The 26,488-nt window shown below is 48.2% G+C and overlaps 1 protein-coding gene across 1 annotated transcript in view; it reads left to right on the top strand.

The window, feature by feature from the left end:
* Positions 1–24,596, top strand: part of tenm2a (teneurin transmembrane protein 2a) — a gene marked incomplete at both ends in the record, with an annotated part of 146,028 nt that extends 121,432 nt beyond the window's left edge. The window contains 24 exons of the mRNA XM_079167122.1: positions 893–1,078; positions 6,559–6,705; positions 7,829–8,039; positions 8,800–8,919; positions 10,383–10,644; positions 10,953–11,220; positions 12,387–12,530; positions 13,616–13,865; positions 14,248–14,268; positions 14,392–14,621; positions 16,091–16,245; positions 16,548–16,649; positions 16,956–17,129; positions 17,435–18,072; positions 18,397–18,572; positions 20,162–20,397; positions 20,488–20,784; positions 21,026–21,583; positions 21,724–21,993; positions 22,120–22,530; positions 22,676–22,786; positions 22,913–23,180; positions 23,603–23,733; positions 23,859–24,596. Of these exons, the coding sequence (XP_079023248.1) occupies positions 893–1,078; positions 6,559–6,705; positions 7,829–8,039; positions 8,800–8,919; positions 10,383–10,644; positions 10,953–11,220; positions 12,387–12,530; positions 13,616–13,865; positions 14,248–14,268; positions 14,392–14,621; positions 16,091–16,245; positions 16,548–16,649; positions 16,956–17,129; positions 17,435–18,072; positions 18,397–18,572; positions 20,162–20,397; positions 20,488–20,784; positions 21,026–21,583; positions 21,724–21,993; positions 22,120–22,530; positions 22,676–22,786; positions 22,913–23,180; positions 23,603–23,733; positions 23,859–24,596 (6,104 nt within the window). The remainder of the gene's footprint in view (positions 1–892; positions 1,079–6,558; positions 6,706–7,828; positions 8,040–8,799; positions 8,920–10,382; positions 10,645–10,952; positions 11,221–12,386; positions 12,531–13,615; positions 13,866–14,247; positions 14,269–14,391; positions 14,622–16,090; positions 16,246–16,547; positions 16,650–16,955; positions 17,130–17,434; positions 18,073–18,396; positions 18,573–20,161; positions 20,398–20,487; positions 20,785–21,025; positions 21,584–21,723; positions 21,994–22,119; positions 22,531–22,675; positions 22,787–22,912; positions 23,181–23,602; positions 23,734–23,858) is intronic.
* Positions 24,597–26,488: the final 1,892 nt, after the last annotated feature.

Here is a 26,488-nt window from a genome sequence, read left to right as displayed (position 1 = left end):
CTGTGATGGAAGCGGAGGAAATAAACCCATGTCTTCAGTAAAACACATTGTCGCTGATTTGAACTGAAGGTGTTCAGTGGATAAATGCATTCAGTGTAATGCAGGTTTGATTGTTTTTCCGCTTTGGGGCGCTTGACTTATTTTGGCACTTGGGTAATTTGACATTGTCGCTCACTGTCACAGGGGATGAAGTCAAACAGCAGAGATTCAAAACTATGGTTTAAAAGTGAAAGTTTGCACACGTCCCAGTCATGGATGGGTTACTGAACAGGCCTACCGGGCACAGGTGTCAGGCCCCCCCCTCCCCCCCTTGTCTTCAATTCCAAAATGTCCCTCAAAGAGACACATACAGACCACAGAGAGTTGCAAAGTGACCAAGAACAATCAGGAAATGACTACAAAGAGACATAAAAAGACTACAAAGAGACACTAAATGACCAAATAGGACAGAAATTGCCTCAAAGAGACACAAAAGGACTCTAAAGAGACACCAAAGCACTACAAAGAGATATAAAACAACTCCAAAGAGACACAAAATGACCACAAAGAGACACATAATCACAAAAAGATTCATGTCGACTACAAAGAGGCGCAAAACACCAACCAAAAGAGGCAAAAGCATCACATAGTCTGTGTGTCTTGCTCCTCTGTAGGAGAGATGGTGGGGGCTGTTGAAACAACAGATATATGTTACCAGACACAATAAACTCACAATACACTCCAGACATCCTTTTACCTGCAAGTCACCAAATCAGTGCTCGCTGAGTCGTATCTCCATTGTGTCAGAGTGCACAAATGCAAAAGTAGAAAAATGCAAACGTACAAACAACATCAACTTTCTGAGTCCTGGCATAGCGTGTGTGTGACCCAGATCTTTCTCCGCTCCCTCCAGAGGTGTGCTCAGTCGACTGTGGCACCCATGGAGTGTGCATGGGCGGAGCCTGTCGCTGCGAGGAGGGCTGGACCGGCTCAGGCTGCGATCAGCGGGTGTGCAACCCGCTCTGCATCAAGCACGGCACCTGCAAGGACGGCAAGTGCCAGTGTCACCAGGGCTGGAACGGAGAGCACTGCACCATTGGTAAGCGCCTCCATGTATTCGTGTGTGCGCTTGGGGGTGGGGGCGTGTGTCTGCGTGTCAACACATGGGTGTGCACAACAAAACAAAAACAAAAACCACCCAGTCAGACAAAACTGGCAGCTCCTTTCCTCTGTGTTGAAGGAATGTGGAAATGAGAAGTGGAGGCCAAAAGGGAGACTTTGGGGAATTTGAAGAGGGTGGAGGGGGGTGGGGGGGGGGGGGGGGGGGGGGGGGGGGGGGGCAAACAGAGAGGGAGAGGAGTGGAGGTGGTAGGATCACAAAAGAGCACGATTTAGCCGCTTTTGGGTTGCCTCTGAACTGCAGACCCCAGGAGTGTCAGTTTCTTTGGCCTTTGAAACACCAAAGTTACGTGATGAAAGGTAAAACTCTTCACCTCACCGGGATCAAAAAAAGAAATCTCTCTCTCACATTGTTTGTGTCTGTGTGTGCGTGCGTGTGCGTGTGTGTGTGTGTGTGTGTGTGTGTGTGTGTGTGTGCATGCACACAGTTGTGCCAGTGTGTGTGCTGTGAGTGTGCCTTTAAATGCCAGTCAATCACTGTCTCATACGACATCACTGTCACTTTGGATGGATGAGTGCCAGATTTCTGTGATTCACCCAGAGTGCTTTGAGACACAAAGTCTCATTTCCCTGTCACCACAAGCACTGTGATTGCAATCTGATACACACACACACACACAAACAAACACCGAAACACGCACAAAGCAACACACATGTATATATATATGTATGTATATATATATATATATATATATATATATATATATATATATATATATGTATGTATGTATACACCACGCAGGGGAATAACAGTCTGTGATCTCCCCATTTCCCCCATCAGAAAGTAGGGCAGCTTTGACTGCAGCATCAGCCCAAGATGAAAGAGTTGTCAGGCCTCAGCTTGGCGCAAAGCACACTTCACTGGCACCAGACACTGTCGGTGTTAGCTTATCTCAGCTTGCTTGTTGTTCATTTCAGCTCTGCATGATGTTTGCTTGCATTTATTAAAAAAAAAAGAAAATTAAAAAGAATACAAAAATACTCTCCCCATCTCTTACCTTTTTGCACGTTTTCTCCCACTGCAGACCATGGGAGCATGGTTGACAAAGCAGGTACCGTATCTGACTCTGGTGTTTTTGTTTCTTAGCCTGTGGTGGTGGTAGAAGCTATAGCTGCTGCATTTGTGGGTTTCGGCCTGGCTTGGCTCTGTAGACTCTGTGGTGATATCTGTGCGTAGAATCAGAGTGCCGGCCTCGATGACGACTCCCCGCACGCAGCGCACTCCCATTTTGCAGCAGCAGTGCGCTGCAGCAGGGGCTCGCTGTCATTGGGCCTCGATGTGTTGTGGGGTACCGTAGAGCCTAGTGTGGTATCGGAAGTGTCGCGGGGCTGTGCTGTGAACATGTGTGGATGTGCATGCGTGTGAGCGTGTGTGTGTGTGTGTGTGTGTGTGTGTCCCACCTCCATGTTTTCCAACGTGGAAACACATCAACACACAACTCCGCTCAGGTATTCTAGTCATGTATTGCGTAAACGCCGCTGCTTTCACACGAGGAGAAAACGATGAGAGCCGTAAAGAACTTCTGAGGTAATTGGTGAATTTCATAGGCCACTGATGCGAGGCCTCAATGTGGTGCCGAAAAATACAGAACTGTTGAGTGTGTGCGTGTTTACATTTTGTGGCAACAGTCGCGCGCCATGGAAGAGCGTCTAATACATTTATTTTCTCTGTGTGTGTGTGTGTGTGTGTGTGCGTGTGTGACTCAGCGAGCGTACAGTATTAATTGCAGGTTTCTATCTTTTCATCAATCCCATCCTCTCCAATTTAAGCCTTGAAAGGAAAAAAAAAAAAATGCAAACAGTTTAGTCAGATCACACAAAGATAAACAGAAGCATGGCTAAGGTTAAAACAGTGATGCAAAGAGAGAAGGGCGCAGGTCCAGGGTGAGTTGTCTCACACGCACGGCAAGAATGCTTAATAGATGGCCCCGCAGCTGAACCTCTGTCGGGTTACACAGAGCGGCACAGATTGCCTGACAGTACAGGTCCCCGGAGCACCGTTGAGAGTGTCCTCTCACCCTCTGCGCTTAATGGAATAGCTCTCATTGTTTTATGAAGAAGCAGCCCAGAGAAAAAGGTAAATCGCGGGGTTAAAAAGGGAGCAAGACTGAGAGAAGGGAGAGCAAAGAAGAGCAGATGGAGCCGAAGGGAAGCAGGGTGACAGGTCGGAGAAACACGCGGGGTAAAATAATCAATATCATTTTCCAACATAGCTCATTGAGAATAGGAGGAGGAGCAGATGAGGGGCGGTTTATCCAAGGAAGCGCAGAGCTATCCGGTCCATCTATAGAGCAGCGGGCTCGGATTTATGGCTGTGACCTTTACTGTGTGACCTTTTAGAAGAGGCAGAGTTGGAAACATGGGGAATGGGGAGAACGGAGGGAACTTTTTTAGCACAAAGTCTTCTTTTATGCTCTAAGTTCTCATTCTCTCTCTCTCTCGCTCTCTCTCTCTCTCTCCTCAGAGTCTCACGCAGTATCTTTCTCTATCCAACCCTACAACACCCACACACACCACACACACGCAGAAGAGTGTGTGTGTGCTGACCCATAACCCAAGGCAATTTCTTCTCCTTTTTAAGGGGATTTCATCAGAGTCCAACTACATTAGTGGGGAGGGTGGACTTAATAGTTTCTGAAATCCCACTTTATTCTAGTTAGTATGAGAGGGATATTGACTGGGCCCTGGCATTAAAGAGAGAGGAGTCTCGTGTCGGCCTGCCCAGGCAAGCCGATCAATGCCCGCTATGGATCGTCCTGTCCGGGTGCTTCATAAGTATTTGGCTGCTTTAAATGGCAACTCCATTTAACAGGCAATCACTGCTAACTGCCTTTGTTCCCCGAGCTCAATACTCGGGGACAATCTATTTCAGCTTGACTGTTAATACAGCGTCATGAGCAGTCCCCTGATGCAGAAAATGGTAATAATTAAAGATAAAAACCTTTGATTTTATTCCTCTTGTTGAGCTGAAAAACGTGGTTAAGCTTTGCTGCTTAACCCCCCCCCCCCCCCCCCTTCTCACCTCTTCTTGTGAGTTCAAACAAGATGGCGCCGTGCCTTTCTCAAAGTCCTCTGTTGACTTTCCCTCGTCGCCTGGTGGTTGAGACATATGACAAAAAGCCAATCGGGATGAAATGCCTGTTAATTTAGCTGCTGCCACGGTTTAGATTGCGCTATTTGTATTCATAATGCATGGCTTTATTGATGCGGCGATTTGTTAGAGGGCAAAACCCTACATTGCAACTTGAGTGAAAATATGTTCATTAATCTATTGAGCGGGACTCAATGAAAATCGTTTCATATTCATAATCTCTTACTGGGTTGTTTTGTCCTCCTTCACTCTGTGTCGGCACTCACTACTACTGAGTGGGAAATGTCAGGTAATATCTCTAGGGTGCGTTGTGCTGGGCGCGTGTCTGTGTGTATGTGTGTGTGTGTGTGTGTGTGTTTGAGTAAGTGCCTGCACGTATTGTTTTATCAGTCAACCCTGTCTTTGCCTCCATATCCCGTGGGTAGACTTAAGAGTGTCGCATCCTGCTCCCTCATTTATTGAAGAGGAAATCACTGTGACAAGTTTGTTTCAGGCTCTTTGTGCTGCCGGAGAAAACATTGTCATTGTGTGTCATCATGCCTTTTTATTTATTTTTTTAACACTCTCCCTGATAGATTATAATGTGGCAGAAAAGTGTGATTTAGAGGGATATGGGAAAATGGTACGGCAGGCCAGGAGGCCTTTTTTTTTTTTTAAAAGACGTCGATGGGCAACGTTGTCCCAGCATGGATGCAAAGTACCCTAATGGAATATGAAAATGTCATAGTAAGCTTTCAGAAACAAAAGTATTTATATCTTGGCATTTAGCGCACATTTGGACCCAATTTAGTAGAAATGTTTTTGTGATGTATAAGCTACCTTAAAGGGCCAGTGTGCAGCATTTAAGGGGATCTATTGGTGGAAATGGAATATAATATTAATAAGTATGTTTTCTTTAGTGTATAATCATCTAACAATAAGAATCATGCTTTTTGTTACTTAGTCCTTCTAATCGCTTGGCACACAAGTTTCAGTTGGTTGCAATCTGCTCCTTCACCTCTAGATGTCGGCAAAATCCTACACACTGACCGTTTATGGGAATAGTATTTTGGAGAATACACTTATGTGCTTTCTTGCCAAGAGTTAGATGAGCAGTTTGATACCCCTCTCATATATGTCCGTTCAGTGTGAAGCTGGAGCCAGCGGAACGCTAGCTTAGCTTAGCATAAAGACGGGAAACATCGGGAAAGCGCTAGCCTGGCCTCGTTCGTACAGGGGATCGTGTGTGTGTGTGACGTTTTCTTGGCCGGCCACAAGAACTTCTTGGGAGTGTCTGCTGGCTGTTTGGCAACCACGCTGTGACAGCAAGACTCAATGAGGTCACTGCTCCCAGCCAAGAAATAGACCCGCACAAAACCCCCTCCCATCAACACTAAATGCATTTGTGCAGATTAAACAGACAAGATACAACATGTAAATGAGTTAGCTTCAGACAGAGCTGTTTGCAGTCTTTATTCTAAGCTCAGGTCATATAACTGTGTGCAAAAAGCCAATTAGCCTATTTCCCAAAATGCCAAACTATTCCTTTACCAACCAAAAGTGACCAGATAGAAAACTTTGACAAGATCATACTGCCCTCTATAATTGCAAATTTCCTCATCCAGACGGCCATAAAATGTCTGCTCTTCCCTGCCTTACAGCCACTCTTGAGTTGAGGGTGGCCCTGCTATGCTAGTTACAGAACTTTCTTGGCTTCAGGGCCTCAGATTCTGGTAGAGCCTTTTGCATAAACTAAAGTGAAGGTTTATTAGCTCATAGTCTGCCACTGCACAGATACGCACACACACACACACACACACACACACACACACACACACACACACACTCTCAAGCGAACATAATCCCATTCTCTCATGAGAAAGCATTACTCTCAGGCCATCAGAATCCCATTACCTACACTGAATCATAAGTAAGAGAGAGAGAGAGAGAGAGACTGCGAGAGCGAAAGAGAGTGTAATGATCGGGTGGGGCTCTATCAAGTAAGTGAATCGAGGGTCTGTCCACACATACACACACGTTGGGAAGGTGCGCATTAAAATTGACGCGCTGAATTAAATTGATTCTTGAACAATCAATACTTAAAGTGTGCCACCATGTGGTTATTAAATTGAGTGAGACTCATTGGTCTATCATAACCATATGAGCATGTGTGTGTGTGTGTGTGTGTGTGTGTGTGTGTGTGTGTGTGTGTGTGTGTGTGTGTGTGTGTTCATCTGTGTATCATTGGTGATAAAACAAACAAGCATCACCTTGCCTCTCTCCCGTCATCCCTCTCCCTCCCCTTGTCTCCTCCTGTCCTCTCCTCGCAGACGGCTGTCCTAGCTTGTGCAACGGGAATGGCCAGTGCACCATGGGACAGCAGAGCTGGCATTGTGAATGCCAGACGGGCTGGAGGGGCCCCGGCTGCAGTGTTGCCATGGAGACCTCCTGCGCCGACAACAAGGACAACGAAGGAGGTGAAATGGGGCGGGCAGGAAGAGGTGTTTGGTGGAGCTATTATATAAGTGCAGCCCAATCTTAAGAATGCCTATTGTGGAAATAAATGATTGTTAGAGTAATAAGCTAGGGTAGGCAACTTATCTTTTTGTTATAATCGTTGAAATTCTCTTCACATCACGACAGCAATAAATCAAATGCTCTGACAAAAGAAGTCTTCGATAATAGGCAGACAATGTACTAATATGCTAGCTTGACAGCTGTGAGTGCTGACAATAGCCATGTTTGTTGTTTACTTTTATTAGGATAATGTTTGGTGTTTGCTTAAGCGTGAATCAGAAATGAGGTATTAGACATTAACTGTTTACACTAGCAGTGGATTTACCTCGTCGCGACGTCACCCATTCGTTTGTGGACTGCGGTTTTCAAGCCGTGAGTTCGGCATTTTGGAATTTGACCATCGCCATCTTGTTTTTTTGGCAACCGGTCAGGGGAAGTGACCATATTTGGACTGCGGTGGAGTGACGTAGAGACGCCGTATACGGCTCTGCTAGCGCTGGCAACCTGTCAATTACGAGCTAGCCCCGCCCTGAAGCATACCCTGCTTTATGATCTATTTTACCCTAAATGGACCATAATTTACTAAATGAACATCATGCTGTATTAAATAAGACTTGAAACTAGAGCTTGAGACCATAAACTCCTGTTCATCATTTTTACTGAGGTAATGAATCTAGTGAGAAGTAGAGTCATTTTCTCAAACTTCTATGCAACCAGACCTCTTTTTGCAACCAGAGGAGTCGCCCCCTAATGGCAAGAAGAGAGAATGCAAGTTTATGGCACTTCCGCATTGGCTTCTCTTGGCTGGTAGTAGGTGGATATGGCTAGCGATGACAACGATGCGCTTTCATGTATTTTGGGGGAGTGGCTTTGGATGCTCAGATTTCAAAATCTAGCTTACTGTTGCTGGTTTCTTCAAAGTTGCCTACCCCAGCGTTAAAACAAGAAATAGAATTAACCGTTATCAGACAGAGGTCTCATGAGAGGAGTCTTCTACAAAAAAAACTAAATATTTTTATGGGGGGGGGTGTATTCTTTGCCGCTGTCACACCACCTCATTATTGTGCTTTCCCTCCGTCTCAGATGGACTAACAGACTGCATGGACCCAGACTGCTGCATCCAGAGTCCCTGTCAGAACAGCCCACTGTGTCGGGGCTCCCGGGACCCTCTCCTGGTCATCCAGCAGAGCCCGACGTTCCAGCCCCGCGTCCGCTGCTTCTACGACCGCGTCAAGATGCTCGTGGGACGGGACAGCACCCATGTCCTCCCAGGGGAAAACCCGTTCAACTCGAGGTATGGTGGGAGAGCACACGAATACAGGCTACAAGCACACATTATATCACTTAGTTAGTTATAGCATTGGATGCAGGATAAAATGTAGGAATTCTTTCATTCATTTTCATAATTCAGGGCTAGAGGGGTTTTCATGTTTGCCAATAATGTTTAAAAACTGATTTGACATGCCTGTGAGATTGCATGTTAAGGAATGTTATTCTATCAGAAGGTATGTGAATGAATGACTGCCATCAAAAAATATCTCTAGATCCAATGACACAAATATCAAAAAGACTTCAGAAGCGTTCACAGAGCCAGTCAAGACCTCAACAAATCCCAGAGCCAGAGCAGAGCGGGCCCAGCGCTGTCCGTGGTGCTGATTCTTGTCTGCATCCGCTGCCACATGCCGGCGTCATATGTTTCAAAAGAAAGCCGCTCATCAAAGTGATGCTGTACATTTAAATGTTACCCAATGTGTATCGGTGCTCTTAGGCGCAGCCACTCACACACACACACACACACACACACATACGCTCACATCCATCTACAGTGTCATGGTTTGTTTACGTGATTGACGGGAGCTAATCTGGACGGCGCGGTCTGCTGATTGTCACTAATTAATGAGTGCTGGAAGACCAGAGCAATGAATGAATGAATGGGCAAACAGGGGTGATTGAAAGATGGTGAGATTAATCAAACCAGATGATTGATGGTTAGGAAGATTGGGTTGATAGATTGACTATCGCGCCCTCACTCTGTGTCTTCTGTCTTCTTCCAGTTTGGCATCTCTAATCCGAGGTCAGGTGTTGACTACAGATGGAACCCCTCTGGTGGGGGTGAACGTGTCTTTTGTCAACTACCCCCACTATGGATACACGCTGACACGGCAGGATGGAATGTATGTACAACAGCTACCCAGCACTCCTTGCTGAAACTACCTCACCACATAGGCTGTTTTATAAGATTAGATTAGATTACATTATATTGGATTACATTAAATTACATTAGATTAGATCAGATTAGATTAGATGTCTATAATGATCCCATGAGAAAACTGGGCGGTTGCAGCCACAGATAATTAGATGCAGCAAAGAAAGGGGATTTTGAATATGAGCAGAGGAAATGTATTTACAAGAACAACACAAGCGGGAGTCAAAACTCAATCTCCTAAATGTATTAATAAAAAGTATAACGGGAATGAAACAAATAGATCAAGAATGTGCAAGAAAATATGAAAACACTGTATAATACTGCAATGGGCCAATCAAATGTGCATGATGTACAAGGTTTTATGTCACGTGAGAACGTTTGACAGCAATAAGGAGTTTTACTCACGATAAACAATATGTGAAATGAAATGATAGGGCAACTTTAAAAGCAAAAAAATGAATGACAACCTTGAAATTGGATGTTTAAGTACCACAGTTCTTTGCTTTAATAGCCAACTTCCAAACACGTTTGGTTAACTCACCTGACATGTCTTTCCATTTCCCCCGGCAGGAATTCAAGTTTCCGGGGAGTTTTAAGGCTGCTTTAATTTGACTTTTCTGTCCAGTTCTCCCCCCCTACAAGTGATATTGAATTCCAGTCTGGCTGACATCCGTAACATGTTATTTCAAAAGTTGATTCATTGGTTCTTAACGCTGACCTCCACTCATTAAATGTGCAATTTCTGTGTTCCCTGTCTCAGGTTCTTTAAGCACCCGTCTCCTCCTCTTATCAGTGCTTTTCTTTGCAGCCTTTTCTCCCAGTTAGGCCGAGCTGACGCTGAAACATCCGAACTCCGAGTAACTTTTAATTAACCTTGTGTTTCAGAGGCAGTTACTCACCAGTCTCACAAACTTGTGACTCGAAGGGACGTGTTCTGATATCCCTGTCTGACCTTGTTTAGTTCTGACGAGTGCCATTTTCTCCCACTTGTTACAGGCTCTCGGCCGCAGCGGTTCCAGACTCGTACGGAGCTCTGGCCATTTGCCATGGCCAACTGTGTAGATGACCCGTTTCCGCACTAATCGTTAGCCCACAGCTGTCTGTCATAATGTGAAGACAAAAGGTGGAAGAGCATCTAATGCAATCACTTTCACCAGTGTTCTAACATTGTGCTATTTATATTTCAGACCTTTTACTGCTGCCTCGACAGCCTTGTCTCTATGTGTGTGTTGTCGAAAGTTAGTCGTGACGTAATGTAATAATTTTGAAAAATCTATTCCAGGTGTTTGCTTTTTTTTTTTTGTCGATGAGTTAAAGCAGTGGAGTAAATGTTATATTGGAAGAAACAAAACCCTGACAGTGTATGATCGTCCGCCACAGCGCGTCCCCATCTGTACCTTATTCCCATCCTCTTCTTGCAAACCTCTCCAGGTTTGACCTGATAGCTAACGGTGGTGCATCACTGACTCTGCGGTTCGAGCGCGCCCCCTTCCTGAGCCAGGAGCGCACCGTGTGGCTGCCCTGGAGCCAGTTTTATGCTATGGACACTCTGGTGCTTAAGACAGAAGAGAACACGATCCCGGGCTGCGACCTGAGCGGCTTCGTCAGGCCTGACCCTCTTGTGATTGCATCCCCTCTCTCCTCCTTCTTCAGCTCCAAGCCAGGGGAGAAACCCATCATACCGGAGACTCAGGTGCAGTACCACTGACCTCTGGCAGCCGGCTAATCTCCCTTCTGGTTCCCTCGCTCTCTTCCCACTCTCCTGTATGCCTGTCTCCTGTAGCTCTCTTTCTCCTTTCGCTTCCATAGCTCCCCCCCCCCCCTCCCCACCCCACCCCATGTGTTCCCTCTTTCTCTATTTCTTTATTTCTTTCATTGTTTTTTTCCCCTTTTTTGTCCTTCAGCCGTCAGTGGAAGCGTGACCCCCATTACTCCCTCTCCCTCTAATCCCCCTCCCCTCTAATCCTTCTCTCCTGTCATCTCCTCTCTTTTGTCTTCCAGGTGCTGCACGAACTGATCGAAGTGCCTGGCTCCAGTCTGAAGCTGTGCTACCTGAGCTCCAGGACGCAGGGCTACCGCTCGCTGCTCAAGGTGACCATGACTCCGGCCGTGGTGTCCATGGGCCTGCTGAAGGTTCACCTGATGGTAGCGGTGGAGGGCCACCTCTTCCAGAAGTGGTTCCACGCCTCACCCAACTTGGCCTACACCTACATCTGGGATAAGACCGATGCGTATGGGCAGAGGGTCTACGGCCTTTCTGCAGCTGTTGGTGAGTGGAAGGGACGGATGGGAGAGAAGCTGGGTTGTGGGGGTCAGTGGACTAGAAACGTTACCAGTGAGGCAGCACTGGCTATGACAGAGGGAGAGCTTGCTAATTAGGGAGCCTGGAAGAGAGCTAATACACCAGAAACCCGGCCTCCATCAACTCCGCGGCATAGCCACAGTTAAGTGCTTTTCTTTTTTTTTCTTCTTCTTCTTTTTTTTTTTATACGTCTATTTTTCATCGAAGCCGCTTGTGGTTCAGTCAGCCAGCCGTAACTGTGGTGAAGGGTTATTAGCCATCAGGGTGAGTTAGCAGTTAGCCACTGGAGCAGCGAGCAGGAGTCCAGGGGAGCCTCGGTGCTATTACATTCCACTGTCACAGTCGCTCACAGATGCTGTCAGCCAAACACGGCTGTCAGGCCACAGATGCAGCAGACATCTGGGGGACTCAGTGCGGACTAGAATCATGAGGGGCATTCTGTCTGAGAAAATACATTCACTCAAAGGTCCCCTTCTTCCCGGAGAGCAACCGTAATTTGACGTTTGTCAAAGATTATAAAGCATATGTACATGGTTTACGATCAGGTTACATTTTACAGACGCAGGTATACTATATTATTGTATGCAGTGGAGCAGCCGAGAAGGTGCCGGCAACAGCAGACTTGACTGTGACTCAAGTGGGAGTTGACGTGTTAACGCGCTTTTCCTTTTAACAAGTTGTAACATGAAAAGAAAACACACACACATGCATGCACACAAACGCACTCCTTTCATCTTAGCTCTCTTTGCTTATTTGTACATTTAGTCAGATCAGACTGTCAGCACACGTGCAGCGGCAGAGCTTTTCACCGTGGCAACCGGTGCGGCCCGTGTGTTTATAGGCACAACGAGTGATCTCTCCAATTAACAAGGTTTTTAATTGATTTAGCAGCGCGTGAGAGTGTTAGTCGGGTGTGAGGGCATGGTTTTTGTTAGAGGCGCTAACTAGCTTCTCTGTGTATCACACGTTTCACAACCTAGAGGAACTTGGGAGGAATATGCTCAGATGAAGTTTTTGCACAGCCTCCCTTTCTTTCACATTCATGCATTCTCAGTTATCACTTCTCTCACTTCTTTGTGTCGTTCCCTCTTTTTCCCTCCCTTTCTCTCGCCTCTGCCCTCTCCTGTATGCAGTGTCCGTGGGCTATGAATATGAGTCCTGTGCCAGTCTCGTCCTCTGGGAGAAGAGGACAGCCACTCTGCAGGGCTACGAACTGGATCCCACCAGTCTGGGCGGCTGGTCACTCGACAAGCATCACATACTGAACACGCGCAGCGGTACGTACACACACGCCCATATGGACTTTTTCATCCCCCCCCCCCCCCCCCCCCCCATTACCTTGTAGTTTATATTCAGCCAGTCCCAGCAGGTTTACAGTACTGTATATCTCACTTCACTTGCTATTGTCATGGGGGGGTAGACCGCACCGTGCTTCCTGTGGTTCACATGGAGTTGCCAGGCGCCTCTTTTTTTTAGCCTGTCTGTGAGGATTTTCACAAAAAGAGATTGTGTTGTCTCACTCACGCCAGCCCTACTGAATAAACATGTGCACCTGGCAATCAGCAGCAACTATTAGAACTGTTACCTTTTCCAGAATCTTATTCGAGATGATGTGGCGGTGGGCCAGCGGTCATTCTTGTTGCATGATCTACTATTCCATTACCTACACTCTGTGCAGTCATGCAAAAAAGGACTGGAAGTATAAATGGGCTGATGCAGCGATGCTCACCTGCTGTGACAATCAATGCGCTAATGGAATGAACGCAACTGGCGAACCAGCGGTGTGTGGCGGTATTTCTGGAAGTGGGGGAATGCATTGTACGGTGGAGAAATGTCTCCCCTCGGAGAGATGCAATGCTACGCTTTGGCCATCAAAAAAGTGTCTAATTGTGTTGCCGAAGTGATAAAATGTCGCTCGCGCTGAACACACAAGTACCAGAAAACGTGCCAGTAAAACAGGCTTCATTGCATCCTTGTGCCTTTTTTGTTGATACCAAAATATATGTTGGGAGATGAACTTATTAACGAGACTGACAGCCTGCAGCCATGCGAGCAGCTAAATGCTAAATCATGATCCCAGTGACAAAGCTGATGTTGAGCAATACATATATATATACAGTATACACAGTATATATATATATAATATTTGCCATCTTCGTTTAGCGTGTTAGCATGCTAACATTTGCTCATCAGCCCTCCTCACCACAAAGTACAGAGGATTACCAGACTGTCATTTGTTCATTATTGGACAGTGACCTGATGATAGCACTAGTCAAAGAGTTAAGACATCACACCAAAGTTATTGTAATTCATCGTCAGAAAACCGTGACCCTGACTCCGCTTATGTTTCTCTCCTGTCCAGGCATCCTTCACAAGGGAAGCGGTGAGAACATCTTTGTGACGGAGCAGCCCCCGGTAATCACCAGCGTCATGGGAAACGGACGGAGGCGCAGCATCTCCTGCCCCAGTTGTAACGGCCTGGCAGACGGCAACAAGCTGCTGGCACCGGTCGCCTTGGCAATGGGCACCGATGGCAGCCTCTATGTCGGGGACCTCAACTTTGTGCGCAGGGTCTACCCATCTATGAACACAACGGGCATCCTGGAATTAAGGTAAAAGACTCATCAATTAGAAAGCAGATTGGGATTTAGAGGTTGTTTGTTTTTTTGTTGTACTGAAAATACTGATACACGAAGGGCTGGTTATATTGAAGTCAGATGGCAGGACAAGGAGAGGGGGAAAGACTAGACGTTCTCAGTGCATTGAACTTGTAGGATTTTATCCTCCCTTGAAACAGAAAGAATAAGGTGAGACACCGGGGATGGCAGGATCGAGGTAGAATTATACACTGTGCTACAGACCTTTTCTCCAGGGTGTGTTTACCCGTGGTTAAATGTTGTTGTTCACACCACGGCTAGCTTTGTGTTGCTCTCCGCAGACTGTGTGAATTAAAGTTTGTTTTGTTGTGCTTTTCTCTCTCTTTCTCCCTTGAAGGAACAAAGATTTCAGACACAGGTGAGATCCTTCTGACAGTAAATGAAAAGCTTCCTCTGCACATTCCAGCAACAATAGCTACTTCAAATATAAAACTAAGCTATTCACTGACGTGATGATTGTTTTGTTTTTCTGTCACCTCAGCAACAACCCAACCCACAAGTACTTCCTGGCAGTGGATCCAGTATCTGGGGCTTTGTTCATCTCCGACACCAACTCCCGCAGGATCTACCGCGTCCACTCGTTGACGGGAGGCCGCCTGCTGTCGGACAACGCCGAGGTGGTGGCCGGGACCGGGGAGCAGTGCCTGCCCTTTGACGAGCGCTGCGGTGACGGCGGCAAAGCCACCGAAGCCACTCTCATGAGCCCCAAAGGTGAGCCACTGTCAAAAGAAAAGTCCGGAAAATGAATCACCAATTATGCTGTTGATTGAATAATCGTTTTAAAGAAAAATCGGTCATGCGAAAACATTTTATACCGTTATAAAATCGACTTCCTTTGGTTTTTGTCCTGTTGGTCAAGCTTAACAAGGCTTTTAAAGATGTCCCCCTGGGCTGTGGGAAATTGTGACATTTTATTGACTTAATTTATAATGAAACTAATCGTTAGTTGCAGCTTTAGGGAGGCCAGAACAGCCAATAACCTATATATTTAGTAGTGATTACAGAATAAGATTTATTGCGTTCACGTGATTCGTTGTGATATTAAAATGATGAAAATAGCTGACAAAAAAAGCGCCATTGGGATTTTCAAGACGTACAGATTGAGGCGCCTTACATTTCCCCTTTCTTCCCGGAGTATCATTTGTTTTCTCAGTTTCCCCGTCGCGTGACTCAACTAAAGCAGGACAGACACAGAAGGAGGTTATAAACCAGGTTAATGTTAAACGTATTAATGGGATGGTTTTTGTGGATCATTGGATCTGAGAACATTGTGACACCAAACTGTCAAGGATGTCACACTGTCACATTTCCATTCAGTGTCACGAGTGTCTGTGTGTGTGTGTGTGTGTGTGTGTGTGTGTGTGTGTGTGTGTGTACGCGTGTGTGACTGCACATACACATGCTGTCCGTATACATACAGCATGTGTATGTGTGTGAGTGCCGGGAGAAGACAATGAGCCACCGATTCCCTCTTACCTGTCACAGGCAAAGTCAGCCGGCACACACCAGCTTGCCTACTCTGCCTGTTCCTTCTCCGTCTTTCTCTCCCTCTCTCTCTCCCTCTCTCTCTCTCTCTCTCCCCTCTCTCTCTCTCTCTCTCTCTCTCTCTCATTTACAGCGTGCCCTTCGCTGTGTCCCTTCCATCTGTTGTTGTGTATCTCGGTGCGTCTAGGAGTTATTTCGGGGCACAGTTGCCTCAAACAAACACACCTGTCTGAATGCCTGCTGCCTGTTAGACCGGCGAGGCTGACACAGCACCACTGGTAAACGCAAAAAAAAAAAAGGTGAAATGCAGAAAAACAAATGGGAAGTAGGGAAAGGCGGGGGGGGGGGTGAACAGCGAGGGGAAACCGAGGAAGGGAAGTAGAGTGCTACGGATCACTTGCCTTTCTAAAGAATCTGCTTGCAGTCTACGATCGCCCTCCGGGAGGAGCATGAGCTCGGCTCCGCATCCCGATGACTCATCCCAAAAACTAACACTTATCTAACAGTTCAGTGCCCCCTCCATCACTTTGTTCCCTCTCATTCGATGAAGCATCGAGCAATTCAGCTGTCAGGGCTGCTATCCGTTTCCAGCCGGTGGAAAGATCTGAAGTGTAATTGACTTGAAACGTCCACGGGTCACCCCGCGGTTCTGAGTTATGCGTGGTCTCTAACGGTGTTCATCTCCGCTTTGACAGGCATCGCGGTGGATAAAAACGGGCTGATGTACTTCGTGGACGCCACCATGATCCGCAAGGTGGACCAGAACGGCATCATCTCCACTCTGCTGGGGGCCAACGACCTGACCACCGTGCGGCCGCTGAGCTGCGACTCCAGCATGGACGTCAGCCAGGTACGACGGTTTGGGGAGGGAGGTGGAGGTTGGGGGGACGAGAGGTGACGGCGCGATAGATAATGATCTAACGGCCCCCGTGAGTGCTGAGCTGGGGACGAGCGCCAGCCAGGAGGTCATGGAGAGACTGATTTAGGGAGGGATTAGAGAGTCCATGGATTAATGAATGGATCAGAAGAGAGTGAGGGCCGCAGTCACTTAAAAAATATGAGGAGGACACAAGGAGAACCTTGGCATCCTTTCAAAACGCCTCCGTCCGCATAGATATTATCTCATGTTTAACTTTTGTTCCCGCCTGCTAGGTGCGTCTGGAGTGGCCCACGGACTTGGCGGTGAACCCCATGGACAACTCGCTCTATGTCCTGGAAAACAATGTCATCCTACGCATCACCGAGAACCACCAGGTCTGTACCACAAAGGCCGGATCGCCCCTGCAAAACCCCCGAGGGGTGGCTTTGACAGGATTGTGTTCCAATTAGGCTCTCTCAAGCCAATTTAGAAGTAAAAGTTCATATTCCGACAGAGTTTTCTTCGTTTCGCAGTGGTGGTAACATTACTGCTTAATTAGAGCTTGAAATATTCTACTTTCTGGGGGTCTTGCTTCATTATTGAAAGTTTCATCTGTACTGTTTCGCCCCGCGGCTGAACATCTCTCCACGTCCGAAACGTTGCTGTAGCGCGGATGTGACGTCCTCTGTTGTCGCCCACAGGTGAGCATCATCGCAGGTCGGCCCATGCATTGTCAAGTGCCGGGTATCGACTACAGCCTCAGCAAGCTGGCCATACACGCGGCCCTGGAGAGCGCCACGGCCATCGCCCTGTCCCACACCGGCATCCTCTACATCGCTGAGACGGATGAGAAAAAGATCAACAGAGTCAGACAGGTACGAGATTAAGGAGTGCTGAGCACAGTTGCTCGTCTACAGTGGATTTTGTTGGTCCAGCTTGTTGGCCGAAAAAAACTCACAGCACAGCTGGTCGGGCTGTGTGTGGGCGTTTTTTTTTCAGAAGATATTCTCAGATTGTTTCAGCTCTCCAGAGACCACATTCAGCTCGGGCATTCCCCTGTTTTGATAACTCAAAATGAATTGTGCTTTCGGTGATACGTCTTCTTTCATCGAGTTGCGACTTTCTTTTTTTTTCCCTTTCAAATCTCATCATTTCTTCCTGTCCGTGCGTTTTCCTTTAGGTGAGCACCAATGGAGAAATCTCCCTCCTGGCTGGCGTCGCCTCCGACTGCGACTGCAAGAACGACGTCAACTGCAACTGCTTCTACGGCGACGACGGCTACGCCCCCGACGGCGGCTTGAACTCCCCCACCTCCTTGGCCGTGTCCCCGGACGGGACGCTCTTCATCGCCGACCTCAACAACATACGCATCAGAGCTGTGCGGGCCAACCGGCCGGGCCCCGCCGTCTCCAGCGTGGGGTACGGAGGGGCCGCGCAGTATGAGGTGGCGTCCCCGAGGGAACAGGAGCTGTACGTCTTCAACGGGGAGGGGCTTCACATCCAGACAATTAGCCTGGTGACCGGGGAGCCGCTTTACAACTTCACCTATGGCGCGGACGGAGAGCTGGCCATGCTGGTGGACAACTGCAACAACACGGTGAAGGTGAGAAGGGACGCCCAGGGCCAGGGAGGAGGGGCCGGCCTGCTCAGGCTGGTGCTGCTGCCCGAGAACCAAGTGGTGACCCTGGGACTGGACCCCACCGGGGGTCTGCGGAGCGTGTCGGCCGTGGGCCAGGAAGTGGCTCTCATGGGCTACAGTGGCAACACGGGCCTGCTGGCTACCAAAGCTGACGAGACCGGGTGGACCACGTTTTACCAGTGAGTGTCTGAATGTATGCTTGTAACACTTTGACACCTATCTGAAATACAAAAATGAATCCCTTTCACAGGTTTCATGTTCATCACGTTCTGTTCTGTTGCACTCCCAGTGATTCATCTCACACCTCACACAGAGTGCTGCTGCCCCCCGGTGTTCACTTTCATAACTACAGCCAGTTCCTCTAAGATGACCACGTTCATCTCCGCAGTGTGTGTGTGTGTGTGTGTGTGTGTATGTGTGTGTGTCTATCTATGCAGCACGAATGTGAAAACGTGCCCTTTTTCCTTGCCAATTTCCCTGACTGCGATCGTCCCGCCTCCCAGGTACGACAGCGAGGGCCGCCTGACCAACGTCACGTACCCCACGGGCATGGTGACGAGCCTCCACCGCGAGATCGAGCGCTCCATCAACATCGACATCGAGAGCTCCAGCAGAGACGACGACGTCACCGTCATCACCAACCTGTCCTCCGTCGAGGCCTCGTACACTGTGGTGCAAGGTATTTTTACATTTTTAAATACTTAAAAGTGCAGAGGATGTGGCACGGAGGCGGACGAATGCTGGGCTTGAGTCATCAGCGTAGGGAAATATAGGATATTATGATTTCATTATAGACATAAAGTTAAGGCGTTGTCAATTCTTTGGACCAAACTACTTCATCTTAGTTCTCAACATCCACCCCGCTCTCTGGTGGACAATATGCGGCCGACTCTAATTGAAAGCCTTGTAATCTTCGCCCAGTTATGTGCATGCTCCAGGAAATCATTTTCCCTCCCATCCCACATCCAGCCCTCTCTCGCTCCCTCTCACGGAGTAAAATTACCAATATGTAGTTGCTAATCCCAGCTGGGATCATCCTGCTTTTGAATATCATCACAGCAAAATTCATTAAGTCATGCAGAGTGAATCCTCCTCATCCCTCAAGCTTTCTCCTCACACACACACACACACACAGATAGAGACACAAGGACATACAAACACAGCTCTCAACCAGTTCCCATGATCCCTGAGCTTATTTGGTCTGTTTTAAAGAGGAAGGAGAAGAAGGAGAATTATTTCCTCCCACTTCTTGACCAGTGGCGTGACAGAAGTGCGAACGCAGACGGCGGGGTTTCTGAAAGGCCTCCGAGAGAATACGTTGTAGGGGTGTTCAGTGATCCACCTGCGTTGCGGGAGGAAAAGGGGGACAGTTGTTCACAGAGCTGTAAGTCATTTAAGGTTTCCGCCGCACTGTGTGGGTTTCTGCACAGCTCTCTGCTGACATACTCACTTAACCGTCTCCCTCTCTTTCCGCTCTTTCTCGCTCTCTTCATTAACTCCTCCACAGTGAATTCTCGTTGGCCCCTCAAGCTCTCATTTCTCTCTCTCTTTCTCTCTCTCTCTCTCTCTCTCTCTCTCCCTTGCTTCTGTTTTATTACGAGGTCGTTCAGACAGAGAGAGCAAGGGAGATTTATCTAAAGGCTGTTGCTGCCAAGTCAATGGAAAAAGCTTCACTTGTCTGTTTGAGGCATTGTTAAAATGTGCCAGGAGCTTTATTACAAATTGGGCTTATGGATTACTGTCATTTATGGCGGGGCTTCAAAAGGGGGAGACACCATCTGATCCCATAACCTTTTGTAAAGGAAATTTTAAAAAAGAAGACGTCCCCCCCCCCCCTCCCCGATCTTCCAGATATTTCTGAGCCGAAAACAATTTTATCTGACTTTCAATCGCATCATTGTGATCAAGACGCCTGTTTTCAGACATCTGAGGGAAATGTCTGCGTCAGCATTAGGCATGGGCTTATCTGGGTCCATTCCTGTGTTTGAGAGTGAGTCATTAAACTGGAGTAATAGGGAGATTGTAGAGAGAGTGAGTTTAGACCGTCTATTTTCATTCAGGATATTTCAGAGTTGGTACGAAGACGAGTCAGGGCCATAAACGTTTTATGAAGATGATCTGGTTCTTACTGACATGAGCCTCTCGGCTTAAGATTGGACTTTTTTCTTTTTGAGAAACATGGACATTCTGTCAGACGTTGGTAAAGCTCATCTGGTCCCACGGGTGACTACTTTTCCTCACCATACACCTGTCTGTCTCCCCCTACAGACCAGGTGAGGAACAGCTACCAGCTGTGCAACAATGGGACCCTGAGGGTGATGTACGCCAACGGTATGGGCATCAGCTTTCACACGGAGCCCCACATCCTGGCAGGCTCTGTCAGCCCTACGATTGGTCGCCGGAACATCACCCTGCCCACCGACAACGGCCTCAACTCCATCGAATGGCGTCTGCGCAAGGAGCAGACCAAGGGCAGGGTCACCGTGTTTGGGAGGAAGCTTAGAGTGAGTTGACTGCTCAATAAGGCCCTTGTTTTTTTTAAAATAATAACAACGTTTCCTGAAATGAACCTCCCCTCTCTCCCTTTGCTTTAGGCTCACGGCCGCAATCTTCTCTCAATTGATTTCGACCGCAACACGCGCACGGAGAAGATCTACGACGACCACCGGAAGTTCACGCTGCGCATCATGTACGACGCCCAGGGCCGGCCGGCCATGTGGCTGCCCAGCAGCAGCCTGGCAGTGGTCAACGTGTCGTATTCGACCACCGGACAGCTCGTCGGGCTGCAGAGGGGGAGCATGAGCGAGAGGACGGAGTTTGACCCGCAGGGACGCATCCTGTCTCGCTCTTTTGTGGACGGGAAGGTGTGGAGCTACAGCTACCTTGACAAAGTAAGCACATTAACACTGTCACCCAGGTAACACATCTCAGCCCCCGCCAAAGGCAACCGCAAGAACGAATACTAATTTGAGTTGCAGAATTGAGTGAAGTAATACATCATTTTCACAGTTATGAAGATTCAAATGTGTCAGCTGAGAGCAAATCACTGCCGGTGTTATTTCGCAGCAGACAAGTCATCCATTGATAATGCTATTATATTAATCCGGATTGTGCCTCCCTCTCTGCTTCCAGTCCATGGTGCTGCTGCTGCAGAGCCAGAGGCAGTACATCTTCGAGTTTGACGCCTCGGGTCGGGTCACTGCTGTCACCATGCCCAGCGTGGCCCGACACACCATGTTCACGCACGTGTCAGTCGGCTACATCCGCAACACCTATAACCCCCCGGAGAGCAACGCCTCCATCATCCACGACTTCAGCGAGGACGGCCGACCTCAGGCCACGCACTACCTGGGCACCGGCCGCCGCGTCCTCTACAAGTACGGCAAGCTGGCGAAGCTGTCGGAGATCGTGTACGACAGCACCGCCGTCACCTTCGGCTACGACGAGACAGCCGGCGTGCTGAAGATGGTCAACCTGCAGAGCGGGGGCTTCTCGTGCACCATCCGCTACCGCAAAATGGGGCCGCTCATCGACAAGCAGATCTACCGCTTCAGCGAGGAGGGAATGGTCAACGCGAGGTTTGACTACACCTACCACGACAACAGCTTCCGTATCGCCAGCATGAAGCCAGTCATCAGTGAGACGCCCCTGCCCGTTGACCTCTACCGATACGACGAGATCTCTGGAAAGGTGCGGTTCCCCTGGTCTGCTTTCGAGCAATGTCGTACAAAAGAATTCAACTTACACGGCAGACTTTGTGTGTGTGAATGTACCTCCTGTGGCTGCCAGAGGACTCACGTTTTCCCTCAACCTTTCCATCCCTCCTACAGGTGGAGCACTTTGGAAAGTTCGGGGTCATTTACTACGACATTAATCAGATCATCACCACCGCCGTTATGACGCTGAGCAAGCATTTCGACACCCACGGTCGCATCAAGGAGGTCCAGTACGAGATCTTCCGTTCGCTGATGTACTGGATGACGGTGCAGTACGACAGCATGGGACGGGTGGTGAAGAGAGAGCTCAAAATCGGGCCCTACGCCAACACCACTCAGTACCGCTATGATTATGACGGAGACGGACAGCTGAGCGGCGTCAAGGTGAGTGCGGAGAGAGTTGCTGTGATGTGGATTTTTAGTGGTCGTGACACCTGATATGGCCCAGAAACTATCGCTGACACACGCTCTGAACCGTCTGCGAGACCTAACGCTCCTTGTTTTAATCAGGTGAATGACTGGTCCACCTGGCGCTACAGCTACGACCTGAACGGCAACCTCCACCTGCTCAACCCCGGGAACAGCGCCCGCATCCTGCCGCTCCGCTACGACCTCAGGGACCGCATCACGCGCCTGGGAGATGTCCAGTACCGCCTGGATGAAGACGGCTACCTCAGCCAGCGCGGCTCCGATGTCTTTGACTACAACTCCAAAGGTCAGCTGCTGAGGGCCTACAACCGGGGCGCCGGCGGCTGGAGCGTCGTGTACCACTACGACGGGCTGGGCCGCAGGGTGTCCACGAGGAACAGCGTGGGGCAGCACCTTCAGTTCTTCTACGCCGACCTCAACCACCCGTCCAGGGTCACGCACATCTTCAACCACTCCAGCTCGGAGATCTCGTCGCTCTACTACGACCTGCAGGTAGGGTAGATGAACACACCCGCTCCTCCTATTTCAACAAAATATTGTTAAACCTGAATACTGATAAATATTGCTGCTGGAGCAATACATGTTCATCCGTAGGCATGATATAAATGTACTGGATTTCTGTTTGTCACGTGATCAGGGACACTTGTTCGCCATGGAGGTGAGCAGTGGAGAGGAATACTATATAGCTTCTGACAACACCGGCACACCGCTGGCTGTCTTCAGCAGCAATGGACAAATGATCAAACAGGTAAGAATCTTTTGACTCTCACTTTGTTTTGCGATCAGTTACTGCTGCGAAAAATCTAATGATGTGGTAAAAACGCATACGGACCAAGGCTTCTTTGGGAAATTGACTGACGCTCGTGTCACCCAGGTGCAGTACACGGCCTACGGAGAGGTGTACCTGGACTCCAACCCGGAGTTCCAGCTGGTGGTCGGCTTCCACGGCGGCCTCTACGACCCCTTGACGAAGCTGGTCCACTTCACCCAGCGGGACTACGACGTCTTGGCCGGACGCTGGACGTCGCCCGACTACAGCATGTGGCCCAAGATCGGGAAGGATCCCTCTCCCTTTAATCTGTACATGTTCAAGAACAACAACCCCCTCAGCGACATGCTGGACGTCAAAAACTACGTCACAGGTAGAGGATCGATACGCATGAATGTGGTGTGGACGGTGAATCCTGTTGCATGACTGTTTCTACTTAATCAAGCCAAATTAAAAACCCTGTTTTTCTTTAAGAACGTAGTGTTGAAACAGCAGAATAGTCAGACTGCGGATAAGTTTAATCACATCCTCACAACAAGCCAAACTCAGCTTGTTGTGTCCTGACATTGTCTTTGATATCTCTATTGTGCAGAAGAAACAGATTGTTGAAGTAAACATAGCTCATGCAAGTCAGAAATGTACCGCAGATGGCACCGTAGCTGATAGCTTTGCATAACACCAGATGTGCAAATACACGTTGACTTTTTTTCTTCTTATGATAAAAGAAATGATTTGTTTGCTACCGTGTTTAACTTAGACATTCAGCTAATTAATTTCCCCTCCTGTCTGCTGTAGATGTGAAGAGCTGGCTGGTGATGTTTGGCTTCCAGCTCAGTAACATAATCCCCGGGTTCCCCCGACACTCGCTCTACTTCGTGGAGCCGCCGTACGAGCTGCAGGCCACGCAGCACTGTGAGAACGGACAGGTACGCGGTGCCGTGCTGACTATATTGCCGTCGACAGAATCATGTTATAAAAATGAACCCTGAGATAGTGATTCAGTTGATGCAGATACCGGTCACCTTTCACACTCTTTTATTTTCTCATGTAGCTCCTCACCGGCGTGCAGCAGGCAGCAGAGCGTCACAACCAGGCCTTCATGGCCCTGGAGGGCCGTCGCCTCAACAAGGAGCGCCGGAGACGCAAGGACAAGCCGGGCCACTGGTTCGGCACCAGCACCCCCATAATAGGCCGAGGAGTAATGCTGGCTCTGAAGGAGGGCCACGTGGTGGCTGGCGTGTCAGCTTTGGCCAGCGACGACAGCCGCAAAGTGGCCCTGGTGCTCAACGGCGCCCAGTACCTGGAAGGCACCCATTACACCCAGGAAGGGAAAGACTGCCACTACTTTGTGAAGGTGGGCTCGACCGACAGCGACCTCTTGGCCCTGGGGCTCACCAACGGGCGCAAGTCGCTGGAGAGCGGTATCAACGTGACGGTGAGCGGCCGCTCGAGGAGAGGGGTGACTGTGGAGTTTGCGGTCCCGGCGTTGGTGCTGAGTGTTCGGTACGGGCTCGCGGCGGACGTGGTGGATGAAGAGAAGGTAAGACTGTTGGAGCTGGCCAGGCAGAGGGCCTTGGCCGGGGCCTGGGCCAAGGAACAGCAGAGGGCCAGGGATGGGAAGGGAGGCAGTCGCCTGTGGACGGAGGGGGAGAGACAGCAGCTCCTAACGACAGGCAGAGTACAAGGCTACGACGGGTACTACGTACTGCCTGTGGAGCAGTATCCAGAACTGGCTGACAGCAGCAACAACATCCAGTTCCTCAGACAGAACGAGATGGGCAAGAGGTAACAGCCCACCTGAAACTGTTTTGAAGGGCAGACTCGTCCCTCTGTCCCCTCTTTCACTTCTCTAGATCCTGCTCCTTTTTCCTACCCGGCCTCCTCGACCCGACTCCTCTCAAAAACCCATGGAGAATTAACCAACACGCGGGGTTACTCACGGAACGCTGCAGGGACCTTTTAGAAAAGAATGACTTATCAAAAAACAGATTATTTGTTCATTTTACTGCCACGGGCAAAAACAAATGTAAAAGTTTAGTCAAGCGATTCTGTTTTTTTTTTTCTTCTTCTTCTTTTTTTTTTGAAAAAACTTTGAACAACTTAAAAAAGCACTGAAGAACTTTTAGAACCGTTGCTTAGTGAATGAGAAGATTCCCCTTTTTAAAAAAGATAGTGATATTTTTCGCCCATATTTTTTGGGTCACACCGAGAGCGGCCGCGACAGCTACTGAGCGCGAGTCGCGCACCGCGCCGGCAAAAAAGGCTTTTACTGTCTCTTAACGGACGCTGAAGGGACCAAAGTGGAGACAGAGCCACTCCAGAGCGCAGCCGCAACGACCACACATCAACGGAGGACATCATAAACAGCGACACGCACGGCACTGTCAAAAGGTCGTCCAATACTATGAGTCGTCTCCCTGTCTCAGGCCTCCCATCGTCTACCACGGACCAGTCCTCTGCCGCCGAGGCGGCGCACATCCAACCCCAGGCATCACGCGCGAGCTAACGGCATCCTTTGAACGAGTCCGAGCTGTTGACGGGCTGGAGGAATAAACTTTTTAAAAAAACAAAGTGAAGAAAAAAAAAGGTGATGGCTATATTTGTGGACAGTGGGTATCACACAGCATTGTTTATTTTGGAACGGCGTGAAGAATCATATTCCTACATATGTGTCCGACTACACTAAATTTCAGGATGTTGCGTATATCGTAGATGCCGTAGTTTTGTACGTTTCAGTCGCGGTAGAATTGTGAGACTTTCACCAAGGCACTTCTGTACAGAACGATCAAACACACCGCTCACAGAGTCCGGAAAAAAACATGCTAAGTTAGTTATTTATTTTATTCTTTTTTTATTTATTTATTCTTAGTACTATATGACAATCATGAATGAGTCACCAGTTCTATTCCAAATGAACATTAATGGACGAGTTTATTTTCTTTTGTAAAAATATGTAAGAATTTTTTGTTTTTGTATTAATTTCCGTTTGCTGCCAGGGCAAATAATAGTCACTCTCAAAAAGAATAATTTATGTAATAAAGTGTTTAAAAAAAAAAACGGTTTATACTTTAAATAAAGTCTTTAAAACTGTGAAATCTGTTTTTTCGAGCTATATTTCGATGTACAGTGTATAGATTTACCTTTATGCAGCACAGTAGAATATTGTCCAGATTATCGAGTTTTATATTTCTAAGAGGAAGTGGCTTGTAATGTGCAAAATCTTTAGCTGGTCTTACTGCTCTAGAGTTTTGTGGCACTCTAATATTCCATATCTACAATATCAATCCCCAGTTTGTTGTTTTTGACTGTTTTTTGGTTTGGATGCAGAGATACATTTCTGTCCCAACAGCGGTAGCAGCACTGGATCCCTCTCACTGTGAAGAGACTCGTGCTGGATGTCATAATGTACCAAATCAGTATTATCAAAAGGATGATTCTTATACATTCACTGAAACGAGACTCTTCTGAGAACCTTATCAATAAAACATAATTGTTTACTTCAACTGAGCAGCGTCTGGTTCACTTTCATCTCATTTTGTGTGTGTGTGTGTGTGTGTGTGTGTGTGTGTTTGAAGACGACTGATGGTCTTTTTACAGTAGCAACTTCCACCAGACTTGAATGGCTCACATTAACATTAGCTGCATTTCACAGCAACCTCTGCAGCGTCGTTGGAGTACTGG

The sequence above is a fragment of the Pholis gunnellus genome (genome assembly GCF_910591455.1).
Source record: "Pholis gunnellus genome assembly, chromosome: 10".
NCBI classification, from domain to species: Eukaryota; Metazoa; Chordata; class Actinopteri; order Perciformes; family Pholidae; genus Pholis; species Pholis gunnellus.
This window is presented reverse-complemented; position numbering and strand designations above follow the sequence as displayed.